The sequence below is a fragment of the Nerophis ophidion genome, linkage group LG08 (assembly GCF_033978795.1).
Source record: "Nerophis ophidion isolate RoL-2023_Sa linkage group LG08, RoL_Noph_v1.0, whole genome shotgun sequence".
Classification (NCBI taxonomy): domain Eukaryota; kingdom Metazoa; phylum Chordata; class Actinopteri; order Syngnathiformes; family Syngnathidae; genus Nerophis; species Nerophis ophidion.
The window spans coordinates 33,086,483-33,101,961 of NC_084618.1; the positions used below are offsets into that span (position 1 = coordinate 33,086,483).

General features: G+C 38.3%; 1 protein-coding gene across 3 annotated transcripts in view; it reads left to right on the forward strand.

The window, feature by feature from the left end:
- Positions 1–15,479, forward strand: part of gabbr1b (gamma-aminobutyric acid (GABA) B receptor, 1b) — a 665,116-nt gene that overhangs the window by 132,142 nt on the left and 517,495 nt on the right. For all 3 annotated transcript variants that reach the window (XM_061908314.1, XM_061908315.1, XM_061908316.1), the window contains one exon: positions 13,318–13,335. In XM_061908314.1, coding sequence (XP_061764298.1) covers positions 13,318–13,335 — 18 coding nt within the window. The remainder of the gene's footprint in view (positions 1–13,317; positions 13,336–15,479) is intronic.

Below are 15,479 nucleotides of genomic sequence, written 5' to 3' on the forward strand. Positions count from 1 at the left end.
GTTAAACTAAGACAGGGCTAAGTCTGACATACCAATTCGGGTTTTGATATGCTCTAATAAATTATTATGATCGACGGTATCGAAAGCAGCGCTAAGATCAAGGAGCTGCAACATAGATGACGCATCAGAATCCATCGTTAGCAATAGATCATTAGGCATTTTTGCGAGGGCTGTCTCCGTAGAGAGATTTGCCCTGAAACCGGATTGAAAGGTTTCACATAGTTTGTTATACGCTAAGTGTTCATTTAGCTGCTCTGCAACAATTTTTTCGAGGATTTTCGAAATGAAGAGAAAGTAGTTTACAATGAGGTCAGAATCGAGGTTAAGTCTTTTAAAGAGAGGACGAATAACCGCTTTTTTGAATGCTAGGGGAACAGTGCCAGAGGAAAGTGATACGTTTATAATATTTAGCACTGATGGACTTAATAATACAAAGAGCTCCTTGATAAGTTTCCCAGGAAGTGGGTCAAGTAAACATGTTGTTAGTTTTATTCCATTTACACGTAACAATTATTCTAATGTTATTTCATCAAAACAAGAGAAACTATTTTGGAGGGTAGTATCCGCCGTATATACAGTCCTATCTGTGTTGGTAGAACCCAGTTGTAGCTGGGAAGTGAGATGTGTAGATAGATGGAGAAGTGTAGATAGAACATATTAAAGGAGAAAAGAAGCAGATATTAACAGTAAATTAACAAGTAGATTAATAATATTTTTTTACAGTTTGTCCTTCATAATGTATACAAAAATAATAGAATGATAAATGACACTATGTTACTGCATACGTCAGCAGACTAATTAGGAGTCTTTGTTTGTTTACTTATAAGTAAAAGATAAGTCGTTTTGTTTGTTCACTCTTTTATTTGAGGACTAAATTACAATAATAAACATATGTTTAATGTAGCATAAGATTTTATGTTACATTAAAGACAATAATGAATTTTTTTGTGGACCCCCTTATTTAAAAATGCAGAGAAGTACCAACATACTTTTGGTACCGCTACCGGGACCAAAATATTGGTATCATGACAACACTAATACACACACTTTGAGAACCCACTGGCAGAAATGTAAATCAACGCCAATTAATAGTGGTGGATATTTTTGTGCACAATTTGATTTGATTCTGATTCCTGGTGTGACTATTCGATTCAAAATCTATTCTCGCAAAATCTATTCTCGATTTAACCCGATTGTCGTAATATGTTATATACTTTACTATCAACTTTTCCAGACAGGTTACAGCTTACAAAAGCTTTTCTTAGCTGCTGACGTTGGCCTAAAATACATATTTTTAAAAATGTATTTAAAAAAAATATTTACAGAAAGTATATACTCACAATCAATCTTATAAAAGAAAATAGAGCAACCCCAACCCAATCCCAACTTTACAATACTTAGGATATAAATTTACAAAGTAATTGACCAGGGGATGATCAAGGGTGATGGGTGAAATGCAGAGAATCATTTCTCCACACCTAGTGTGTGTGTGAGACAATCATTGGTACTTTAACTTTTTAACTTAACAAGAAATGTATTAACAATACTCATTTAATTACAGTACTGAAAAAAAGTAAAACCATGAATTGATGAACACAAAGGCATCAATAATAATAACGATATCAATAACAGTTGCTTATTGTTTCCAATACACAAATGTATTCTTAAAAAAGGTGCAAAAAAGATATATATTTATGTATATGTGTTGTTTTTTTTTTAATTGTTTTTTAAAAATTTTAAATCGATTTAGAATCAGTATAAGTAAAAATAGCAATTTGAATGTGAATGTATTTATTGTAGCAATCCTAATATTGAATAGAAATGTGGCCTTTATTTATTATGAATTAAAACAACTTTTTGTTAATGTATTAACATTTTTTACCGGCCCTAATAAAATGATTACTGTTTATGGAGCGCGTGCACACATACAAAAGCAGTAAACCACCAACAACTTGCAGTCATGTTGTTGTTATGATAGAATATACATTTAATGACAGCTAATGTTAGCTGTCCAAATTGCTATTATCAACTAACAACACCTAAAGCTAATGTGCGTGCATGTGTTAAGTACGTTCGCAATTACGTTATTACACCGGAAGAGGGCAGAATATTGCTTGTATTCTGACACGTGACTTCTTCCTATAAGTGAAAACTAGTGGCGGTCAACCAAGCTAAGAGGGCTGTTGTACAGCAAGGATCGTGCGAACTATCTGAGTACAAAAGAGGCTTCAATCTTCCTGCAAAAAGTAGATACAATAAAAAGTCAAACTATGCAATGGAATAGATCAAATATTTTATCAAAAAAAGATTTGTCAACTGATATCAAGGATTACACCTCGGTAACATATCAAACTATTGTGCTCCAGACGCCATTCTACATGACAAAAGAGACCGAAACTTGTAAAAGCATGGAGGTCTACAGCTTATTTGTGTGTGACTGGGTCAAGGACATTTGTATCAAGACTCTCTCGGGTAATCATGCATCGTTTTTGCTCGGGTAAGGTTGCATTTCATGATTTAACTTCGAACCTGAATAAGCCATGTTTGTTGCTGTTGCACGTGGCATTTATGACAACCCTGTTTTTTCCCATCAAAATATAATTATTGACCTCAACATTGTGTTTGTGCGTAAAGCTTTTGGTAAAAGTCTTTAAAGTTTGCTCACATTTGCTTTCTTTTATTGTGACACGCCGAGTTGGTGCTTTTCGAAACACTCGTAGTAGGGTTGGGTGATATGGCCTTTTATTAATATCTCGATATTTTTGGGCCATATCACGATACATGATATATATCGCGATCTTTTGCCTTAGCCTTGAATGACCACTTGATGCATATAATCACAGCAGTATGATGTTTCTATGTGTCTACATTAAAACATTCTTGTTCATACTGCAGTAATATATGCTCATTTTAAACTTTCATGCAGAGAGGGACACCACAACTAAGTCAATTTACCAAAACTGTATTTATTAAACAGTTACTAAGCAGTGGCACACACATTCATGTCATTTCCAAAACAGAAAGTACAAGATTGTCAAAAACATTTTAAAACAAGCTAATAGTGCCCTTTTGTGCATGATTATACTAAGATGACATATCAAAACAACACTAAATTAAACTGCACTTTGTGTACAGAACACCACTACAATAGTTACAAACAAATAAAGTGCACATTTGTGCATGATGTTGTTCTTTGGCAGAGTTTTTTATTAACTAACAGCAGAGCAGCAAGTGCACATACAAAGTGGAATGAAAATATAAACAGTACAACAGTGCCATCTATTGGAAAAACTACTGCATTACAACACTCCCCCCTAGTTTTTCAATTAAATAAAGTCCCTTTAAATAATATTACAGAGCCGTGCTCTCCTTCGCAATATGTCAAACAACAACAAAATAATTTTGTTTTTTACATTGTTTTTACAGGAACTCTTTTAGTTTGTTTACAATAATTTCACTGAAACTCTTTTTCACATTTCACACACTTTTTTAACTTGCTTTGATCAGGCAGCGTTCGGCGTACACCTGTCAAGCACAACTAACCATTTTATCTAAAGAGGGAAAAGTCCAATCTCACCCCTGAGATATTCAAACTTCTGTCTAGGCAGTGGTTTGTTAAAGATATCCGCTTTCATGTCATTTGTTGGAAAATATTGCAGTTCTATTTGTCCATTCTGCACACATTCACGGATGTAGTGTTAGCGAATGTCTATGTGTTTGGTCCTGGAGTGGTTCACAGGATTGTTCGCGATTGCGATGGCTCCTTGGTTGTCTTCCAGGATCACTGTGGACATAGTTTCCACTCCGAGATCACTCAGTAATCTTTTCAGCCAGATTCCTTCTTGAGCGCCTTGACTGAGTACGATCTACTCCGCCTCTGCTGTTGAAAGTGCAACTGTTGCTTGTTTCTTGCTGAGCCAGCTCACTGCTCCTCCACTCAGTAGAAAAACGTTGCCTGGTGTTGAGCGTCGGTCATCCTGATCTCCAGCCCAGTCAGCATCTGAGAATCCAATTAAAGCTCCAGAGTCTGATTGCTCATACTTGAGAGCAAAGTTCACTGTCCCTTTCAAGTATCGAAGTATCCTCTTCACAGCGGTCAGATGTGCAGCATCTGGATTTGCGTTGAACTTTGACACATCACTCACCGCTTGAGCTATGTCTGGTTGTGTGGCCATTGCAGCATACAGTATACTTCCCACCATTGACTGATAGGTATGCTGGTCCACTTGCTTACTGACACCATCGCTCTTTCTCAATTTGACATTGGCATCAGCAGGAGTTGCCACAGGATTTGCATTATCCATTCCATATTTCTGAAGTATGGCTTCAATGTAATGCTTCTGATGAAGAATTACACGGTTCTTCTCTTTATCTTGGATCACAGAGATGCCCAGGATATAGGACAGCTCTCCCATGTCTTTCATCTTGTAGCGCTCCTTGAGAGCCACTTTGAGCTCGTTCATGCTCTCAGTTGACTCTGTTATCAGAATCAAATCATCGACGTAAACTGCGAGTATCTCAAGCTCTTTTCTTGATCTCACAAACACACAGGGGTCTGATGTGCTCTGCTTGAATCCGATTTCCATCATGAACTCTGTGAAAGCCTTGCTCCAGCAGCGAGGAGACTGCTTCAGTCCATAGATTGATTTTTTTAGTTTGCATACCAGGTGTTCCTGCCCTGGTTTGATGTAGCCCTCTGGCTACTCCATGTAGATTTCTTCTTCCAGGTGTCCATTCAGGAATGTAGTTACAACATCCATCTGGTGTACATGTAAATTGTTTTGAATGGCAAAGGACAATAATGCACGAATAGAGCTAAAACGTACCACAGGTGAAAATGTTTCATCATAGTCAGCACCATACAACTGTGAGTAGCCCTTGGCAAAGAGCCTGCACTTGTATCTCTCCACTCTTCCATCACTATGATGCTTGACTCTAAACACCCATATCGATCCTACTGCCTTTCTTTCTCTTGGTAAATTCACCAAGTCCCACGTCTCATTTTCCGGCAGTGACTCATATTCCAAGTCAGCCGCCTCCTGCCATTCTTTTGCATTAGGACTTACCAATGCTTCTTTCAGTGTGATTGGCTCTGTCACAAGGACAAATATTGGCATGATGATCAACAGTCACTATATCGACAAACTCATATCCAAATCTCTTTGGAGCCTTTCTGATTCTGCCACTCGTTCTGACAGTGCTGTCAACCGTCTCTTCATCATGTTGTGTTTCATTCTCATCTGTTTGTATGGTTATCTCATTCTCCGAACAGGGTACTTTCATTTCCTGCTTCCATCTGAAGTTTGATTCATCGAAGATGACATCACGGCTGATTAGAATCCTCCTCTTCTCTTCATCATACAGGCGATATTCCTTGGCATTGTTTGCATATCCCACAAAATGAAGCTTCACAGCCTTTTTGTCCAGTTTCTTTCTTTCTTCATCTGCATCGTTTTCATAACATGGTCACTACTGCCTACTTCGTCTTGTTATATTCTTATTTTACTGTCATATTGTTATTCCCATTGTTTTTATTCTTTTTGTAATATTTCTCTATTTTGTTTCCTTTTAAACCCCCATTATTTACTTATTACTTTTTTCTTTAAATTGATCTCAACTCTGTACACTGCTGCTGGAATTTTAATTTTCCTGAAGGAACTCTCCTGAAGGAATCAATAAAGTACTATCTATCTATCTATCTATCTATCTATCTATCTATATGTGCATAAGCAATACAGCCAAACACCTTCATGTGACTTATGTCAGGTTTCTTTCCACACCATTTCTCATAGGGTGTCTCTTCCTTCAGAACAGCTGTGGGCAGCCTGTTCTGTATGTAAGCTGTGGTGGCTACAGCCTCTGCCCAGAACATCTTTGACAACTTTGCATGTGACAGCATACTTCTAGCTGCTTCAACTAATGTCCTGTTTTTTCTTTCTGCAACACCATTTTGCTGTGGTGAGTGAGGTACAGTCATTTCATGGTGGATGCCTTGAGACTTCAAATATTCTTGAAACTCCTTTGATGTGTACTCACCACCATTATCTGATGTCAGCCTGGTTACACTTAGACCAGACTCATTTGAGAATGTTCTCTCAAATTCCTTGAATTTGCTTAGCACCTCATTTTCAGTTTCACAGACTGTGATTTTGTGAACTGCCGGTATTCTTAAATAATGTCTTTATCACACGTCATGTGTTTTGATGCTCCAGAATCAATTAACCACTCAGCCTGTTGTGGTCTGTCACTGTTTGCATCCCTGATCACAAAGGCACTTTCAGAGGAATCTTCTTCATCCTCACACATCATGTGCTTAGCCTTGTGGATTTTCTTTCGTGGTTTATTTTTCAAGGTTGGACATTCGCGCTTGATATGGCCTTCTCTTCCACATTTGAAGCATCTCCACATACTTTTGTCTGCTGCGCCCACTGTCTTGGAGCTATTCTGCACATTTACCGGAAATTTTGATGACATGGCGGATGTACCACCTGACGTAGCACCACTGGAATCATTAGCATTCACTTGCTTTTGTTCTTCATTTATTAATGCTTGCTGAACAAACTTCAGTGTCAGGTTGTCAATCTTTGTTTTTAGTGCAGTGACAATTGTAGCATAACTTGGTGGCAAGCTACCCAACAGTATTACAATTTGGTCTTCCTCTTCAATTACAGATCCAATTGCTGATAGCTGATCAGTTAGCTCCTTCATTTGTTTTAAATGCTCAGTTAAAACCTCTCCTTCCTTCATTTCACATCTGAAATATCTTTTCTTCAGGAACAGTTTATTAGCCAAAGTATCCCTCTCAAAATGGGCTTTCAGCATGGTCCACGCCTCTTTGGGAGTTTGACAGTTTATCAGGTACAACTGGGGTGTACTTACATTTAGCACTAACATAGAGAACGCTTTCTCTCTCTGTCTTGTGAATTCCACCTGTGCTGCTGCTTTAGCATCTGCGGCTAGCGTCTCCGTCTCCATTAGCATGCCCCATAGTCTTTTAGCCTTTAGCAAGTGTTCCATCTGAAACTTCCACGTTGCCCAGTTCTCTGGTCCGCTCAGTTTGTCAATAAACATCTTATCCTCCATTGCGAGTTCCCACAATACCGTTTATCTTCACACAAAGTCCGTGCACAACAGCTTTTTAGTGACGATCTGGGCCCATAACCTGTTCTTTGGCAGAATTTTTTTTTATTAAATAACAACAGAGCAGCAAGTGCACATACAAAGTGGAATGAAAATATAAACAGTACAACAGTGCCATCTATTGGAAAAACTACTGCATTACAACAGAAGTCACACAAGACAATTCAATAACTGTCAAATAAAAATTAGCTGCTTAATAGGAAATCAAACAGTGTATGTCCTTTGTTCTCTGGTAGGTTCCTGCGGACGGTATCTCCTTCTGTTGATTTTTTTTTCATATAGTGTTGATCTGGAAATTTGTGCTTCGGCATTTTGTGGGTGTGGCACCGAACAGAGACGTTGACATGCAGTTTCAAGCATTCTTCATTCTCTAACGGGTGACTTTTCAAATAATGCTACATTAGCAGAAATGCTACTCTTTGTAGCAACGCTTTTGCCGCATAATTGTTCAACATATTGCCACTTGAAGCCAAACCACCTCCAGACGATGCACCCTGTGCTATTTTTCTTGGGAATTAATTATTCCTCCATTTGTTACCAGACTGGCACCTTCTCTCTCTCGTATTACCACTCGTCATGCACTGTTAGCATCACAGCTAATGTTACCCATGTAGCTACCTCTCTGCTCGGGGAGGGCATGTGACGTTGCACGCGTGACGTATGTAAGAAGGTGCGTTTGTTTTTATGTCTCTGTGAGAAGTAGAGACAAGAAAGAGTGGGAAACGCATGCAGTGTAATAACCGCAGCTAAAAGCAACTGTGTGAGAACATTAACTCGAATATCATGATATAGTCATTTTCTATATCGCACAGAGACAAACCCGCGATATAATGAGTATATCATATATCGCCCAGCCCTAACTCGTAGCAAACATGTTTAGGAAATACAAATAATATTAAGATAACACTTGAATGAGAAATATTAACTGTAAAAGTATATCAAACAAGCCTTCAACAAAGTGTTAACTGCAATCTCATACATTCTTTGACTATACTGGATTGTGAGCTGCGTGCTTTTGTCATTGTTGTATTTTAAAATCTAGCACTTTTCCAACCTTTTTGATTACCTCTCGAGGAATTCTGAAGGAACGTTTATCCTTTTCGCCTTTTGAACTATTCGTACAGCCGAAAACAACACAAGCATAATCATTTTTTCTTGGTACCCATTGAGAACAATGGGCGGGATGTGAGCCAGACATGAAGTCAGTAAAATCAGAAGCAATATTGTGTAAAATACACTGGAAAGTTGGCAAACAGCCCCTTTAAAGGCCTGCTGAAACCCACTACTACCCACCACGCAGTCTGATGGTTTATATAACAATGATGAAATGTTAACATTGCAACACATGCCAATACGGCCTTTTTAGTTTACTAAATTGCAATTTTAAATTTCCCGGGACTTTTTTCTTGAAAACGTCGTGTAATGATGACGTGTACGCAAGACTTCACGGATTTTTAGGAAGTATGAGCGCTGCGCACACATACAGCTAAAAGTCGTCTGCTTTAACGGCATAATTACACAGTATTTTGGAGATCTGTGTTGCTGAATCTTTTTCAATTTGTTCAATTAATATTGGAGAAGTCAAAGTAGAAAGATGGAGTTGGGAAGCTTTAGCCTCTAGCCACACAAACACACGGTGATTCCTTGTTTAAAATTCCTGGAAGTGAAACTTTACTATGGATCAGAGCGCGGTCAAGCGAACATGAATCACGACGGAATGTCAACCAGCAGGTTTCGGTGAGAAAATTGTGGTTAAAAAGTCGCTTCTTACCGGAGAACTGAGCTTGTGCCGTCCTTAGCTGCCGTCGACTCCCCTGAGACATTGGCGTCAAGACACCCGTGGAGACACCCCTCCGACTATCAGGTACTGTTAAACTCACTAAAACACTAGCAACACAATAGAAAGATAAGGGATTTCCCAGAATTATTCTAGTAAATGTGTCTAAAAACATCGGAATCCGTCCCAATGCAATCACGTTTTTTTTTTTTAACCAGTTTTTTTTTTTTTTGTAGTCCGTCGCTATCAATATCCTCAAACACAAATCTTTCATCCTCGCTCAAATTAAAGAGGAAATTGTCGTTTTCTCGGTCCGAATAGCACTTTTTGTTGGAGGCTCCCATTAAAATCAATGTGAATATGTGAGGAGCCATCAACATGTGATGTCATTGTCTGCGACTTCTGGTAGAGGCAAGGCTTTTCTCGTAGCACCGAAAGTTGCGAACTTTATTGTGGATGTTCTTTACTAAATCCTTTCAGCAAAAATATGGCAATATCGCGAAATGATCAAGTATGACACATAGAATGGACCTGCTATCCCCGTTTGGATAAGAAAATCTCATTTCAGTAAGCCTTTAACTTCAGCCTTGTTAACATCACTGGGTGCTGTGGAGGGAAAAGGAGGTTTTTGTTAGCACACACACGTGAATCACAACACAGCCACAGAACTTGTTTACACGTGTACATGTTTTTCTGTAATGGTGCATCTGTTTTTTATTTTTTGCATGCACTATACTTCACAAAATGCATTACAATCAAACATGTACCAGTTGACATACAAGTACACAGACCGACCTCTGCTGAAGGGAAATTATTGGTTAATAAAGTGGAACACTGAACACATTTCTGATGTATTTGTTAAAAAAATACTACAAATTAGTGTCAAAGATCTGTCATGTTGTTTTAATGTGGCATTATGCCTGCCAAATAACTCAAGTTTACAATTTTGCGTGTGTAGCACCACCGATATTTCCTGGATGCAATTATGACACAATTATGTACACCAGTATAAGTAGGGTCTAAATCAGGGGTTTCCAACCTATTGCTCTAGTTACTTGTAAGTCGCCATGCATTTCTGAGTCCCTCAAAGACGGTCTGCATACATACATTTGAAGAAACGATCTAACACAGGGGTGTCAAAGTCAAGGCCCGTGGGCCGGATCCGGCCCCCGATTGAAATATCCATCCATCCATCCATTTTCTGCCGCTTATTCCCGTTCGGGGTTGCGGGGGGCGCTGGCGCCTATCTCAGCTACAATCGGGCGGAAGGCGGGGTACACCCTGGACAAGTCGCCACCTCATCGCAGTTTAGATTGAAATATCTATTGCCATTTATCTATGATGATATTTGAGTAGAATTAGAACCAACCTGCAGGCCACAGCCACCTGCTGCTGTTTTGCACGCGCCAAAACTCCATCAGTGTTGGCACTAGGAATTTTCAAAATGGGCTCCCACAGTAAATTTTTGGATTCCCACTTTTTTATAACCGTTTTGAAAACAAATGATAAATGTATGCATATCCTGTTAAATCTCACATTCTAAATGGTAAATGGGTTGTACCTGTATAGCGCTTTTCTACCGTTTTTTAATGAGCCCAAAGCGCTTTGACAGTATTTCCACGTTCGCCCATTCACACACTGACGGCAGGAGCTATGGCGCTATCAGTGCCAAAAATCCAAGCGCATAAAAACTGTTATCGCGCGCTGATTCTTCACTTCGTGCCTTTGATCGCGCGCGCGCGCCTTTTTGCGTGCGCAAGGTGTCTTTGCGCGCGCGCGCGGCGCCTTTTGCGTGCGCACAGTGCCTATGTGCGCTTGGGCCGTCTTCGTTTTGGCACTTTGTGGGCGGTTATTCTTACACGGCCCCTCCTTTCTGATTGGTCAGGCGAAAATAGCTGAGGGCCAATCAGAAGTATAGCAGGGGGGGGTCATCGTCAATATGTATCAAGATAATACAGCTCCTGTCGACAAACAAATTCTAAAAAGTTCAAATTTAGTGGAGTTGTGGAAAATGCCAATTGAATTTTATCTAAAAGTCTTTGAATAAGGTAATGTCTCATCTGTTGAGAAAACATCACATAGTTAATGAAGTGCCAAGATCAATATCTTTTCATACACATACAACCAGTCCACAGATGTCAGTCAATGATGGAAATTATACTTTCAAATATGTTTTTTTTCCTCACTTGTCTGTTTTAAAAATATTTTTATTTATTTAATATTTGTATATGGAAATATTGAATGTATGCCACAAAGTGGGACTATTAATTTTCTTTCCTCCTTTTGATTTGTTATAAATGTCAGAGTATTGTATTTATGTGTATATTTAAATAGTACATGTACCATTGATATCAATAAAATGATGGGGACCAGCAGTCCGAGGTAAGATGGCCGCTCCGCAGGAGAAACATGGAGTGTTTATTCATATCTATGATGAAAGGTCCATGGCAGTTCCCTGGGATTAAAAAGAAAGGAAATCCCGTTTTCATGGGGCTATCACGGCTGAACAAGTAAGTCTTACACTATTATCTCTCAGATTTAATTTGTCTAATCTATGGAGCTAGCTTTTTTTGTGGTTTTTTCAAATACATATTTTTAACTCTGCCATCTATACTGATTTGGGCTGATATCTAATTTTCCATAGTTTGAGTTGTTTGCAGAAACGTAAATACTTATTATAGTAATATTAAAACCATATTCATTAATTGTTGTGATAACCTGTCATTCATTATTCTACTAAAATAGTAATTGCAATCATAACATCAATAATTAGGCCCATATGCTAATCATGTGGTCCTGATATGAAGTACGCATAGATAAGTGGGTTTAGGTAGACTCTGGTGTAAACTTAAAGTAGATAGAGGAAAGAAAATTAACAGTCCCACATTTTGGCATACATTCAATATTTACATATACAAATATTAGATAAATAAAAATATTTTTTAAAACAGACAAGTGAGGAAAGAAAACATATTTGAAAATATAATTTCCATCATTGACTGACATCTCTGTATTGGTTGTATGTGTATGAAAAGAGAGATATTGATCTTAAAACTGCAATAACTACGTGATGTTCTCTCAACAGATGAGACATTACCTTCTTCAAAGACTTTTAGATAAAATTCAATTGGCATTTTCCACAACTTCACTAAATTTTGACTTTTTAGAATTTGTTTGTCGACAGGAGCTGTATTATCTTGATACATATTGACGATGACCCGCCCTGCTATACTTCTGATTGGCCCTCAGCTATTTTCGCCTGACCAATCAGAAAGGAGGGGCTGTGTAAGAATAACCGCCCACAAAGTGCCAAAACGAAGACGGCGCGCGCGCGCACAAAGGCGCCGCGCGCCCGCACAAAGGCACCACACGCGAGCAAAAGGTTGTCGCGTGCGCGTACAAAGTGGTGAAACAGCGCGCGATAACAGTTTTTATGCGCTTGGATTTTTGGCACTAATGTGATGCCATAGGGAGCTGCCATGCAATGCGCTCACCAGGTCCCATCAGGAGCAAGGGTGAAGTGTCTTGCCCAAGGACACAACGGACGTGACTACGATGGTAGAAGGTGGGGATTGAACATACAACCCCCCGATTGCTGGCACAGCCACTCTACCAACTTTGCCACGCTGTCCTTGTTCTATATTGTGTTTTGGAAAAAGTTTGTCATAAACATGACTTAATACATAAAAATAAAAAAAATATACAAAAGAAAGCACATTTTTATGCATATATAAATGTATTCAGTTATAAACATTCATTCACTTTCTTCTTTCCTTCATGAATGTAAACTTTACTGCTGCCGGTATTTTTTTCTATATTTTTATCGTAATATTTCCAGAACGTGATCGTTCTATTTTTGGCCAAAGTAAGACAATGTAAACAATCTGAAGTGACTTTATTTTCAAATTTTAATGCCGTGGTTTTAATAGTCCGGGCCGCGTGTGCACAGATTTTCCTCCATGTGGCCCCTGAGCTAAAATAAGTTTGACACCCCTGATCTAAGATTTAGCAACTTCAGAACATGGAGACAGGGATTTGCACATAGTCAGACAACACCGCAATTTGCTTCAGTATTTTGCTCTTACTTTTGCAAGCATTTAGCAGAAACCAGAAATGATATGTATTGACATGCCGGTATAAACTGCAGATGAGCCTGATTTTATTCCTTGTTCAGTTCAAAAACTCGGTGTTATTTGCAGATACCGATATTTGGTTATAGTTAATGTTTGGGAAAAAATGAGTAGATCTCTTACATTTTCATCTAGCTTTCAGAAGAAAAATGTTGAAGACCCCTGGCCTAAATAAATAGACTGTACCGTTGTATTAATAACTGAGTTAGGTTCCTCTACTGAGTCTAATTGTCCTTATGATTTTTTTTTTTTTTTTGGTGGTTGCTGAAGATGATCGGAATTTCAAAGGTAAGAACATTTTTATCTTTATTGAATGCCTCTGACACAGTACATTCTACTAAAATGTGATGCATCTATACTGACATGACCAGGGCTGTCGTATAGGGGGAAAGGTGATGGCAATTCTAAGGGCCCACAGCCCGCTGAGGCACACACTGAGCCCCTGGTAGCCTCTATGACAAAATGTTTATGCGTACACTGAATTAATATATATTCATAGGAATGAAAATGAATTCAAACAAAGCCACAAGTCATTCAATATTCAAATTTTAATCATTTCAATGTCCCCCTTTGCCCCATCCTACAAAACAATGTGTAAGGATAGGAGAACACATATCAGACTGTTTATTTAGATATACCCTGTGGGTATCCCAGGGGTCACTTCTGGGACCAAAACAATACAATCTCTACATAAACAGTATGAATAAAACCACGAAATACCTCAAGTTAATACAATGTGTAGATGACACTACTGCATTCTACTCAGGGGAAAACACAAATTAAGTAATAGTGCAGTTAGAAGTACACAAACTAAAATAATGATTTGATAAGAACAGATTAACTTTGAAAATAAGTAAAACTGAGTCAATGCTATTTAGAAATAGTAAGGGGAAATAGTTATATACAAATAGATGGTGTACATATTGATATAGTGCAAGAACATTGTTTTAGGAGTTATCAAAGATAATGAAATGAGCTGGAAACAACACATCAAGTCCATACAACATAAAGTTGCAAGGAATTTTTCAGTATTGAGTATGGCACAAGGACACCTGAATCAAAAGTGTTACCATACCTGAGTTACTGTGTTGAGATATGGGGGAACAATCATAAAATTACAGTTGATTCATAGATCACTCTGAATAATACATAAGTCTGCATATAGGAAAGACCTCTCTTCATTGGTTCTAAAATGTTGAAATTAACTGATCTTGTACATTTTCAAAGTGCAAAAATCCTGTACAAAGCAAATAACAATGGACTGCCCAGAAATATAATGTACAACACAGTATTTCTCTACAAAAAGAGAGAAATGCATTGTCTCGAATAAACACACACTAAAGCATTTATATACACACACAACTTTGAAAGTTAGTTATTTAAGTGTTTATCTGTATGTGGGATTAAACTATGGAATGGATTGAGTAAAGAACTTAAACAATGTACAAACCCCGTTTCCATATGAGTTGGGAAATCGTGTTAGATTTAAATATAAACAGAATACAGTGATTTGCAAATAATTTTCAACCCATATTCAGTTGAATATGCTAAAAAGACAACATATTTAATGTTAAAACTGATAAACATTTTTTTTGTGCAAATAATCATTAACCTTAGAATTTGATGCCAGCAACATGTGACAAAGAATTTGGGAAAGGTGGCAATAAATACTGATAAAGTTGAGGAATGATCATCAAACAATTATTTGGAACATCCCACAGGTGTGAAGGCTAATTGGGAAGAGGTGGGTGCCATGATTGGGTATAAAAGCAGCTTCCATGAAATGCTAAGTAATTCACAAACAAGGATGGGGTGAGGGTCACCACTTTGTAAGCAAATTGTCGAACAGTTTTAGAACATTTCTCAACGAGCTATTGCAAGGAATTTAGGGATTTTACCATCTACAATCCGTAAAATCATCAAAATGTTCAGAGAATCTGGAGAAATCACTGCACGTAAGCGATGATATTACGGACTTTTGACCCTTCAGGCGGTACTGCATCAAAAACCGACATCAGTGTGTAAAGGATATCACTACATGGGCTCAGGAACACTTCATAAAACCACTGTCAGTAACTACAGTTGGTCGTTACATCTGTAAGTGCAAGTTAAAACTCTACTATGCAAAGCGAAAGCTATTTATTAACAACACCCAGGAACGCCACCAGCTTCGCTGGGCCTGAGCTGATCTAAAATGGACTGATGCAAAGTGGAAAAGTGTTCGGTGGTGTGACGATTCCCTATTTCAAATTATATTTGGAAACTGTGGATGTGGTGTCCTCCGGAACAAAGAGGAAAATAACCATTCGGATTGTTATAAGCGCAAAGTTCAAAAGCCAGCATCTGTGATGGTATGGGGGTGTATTAGTGCCCAAGGCATGGGTAACTTACACATCTATGAAGGAACCATTAATGCTGAAAGGTCCATACAG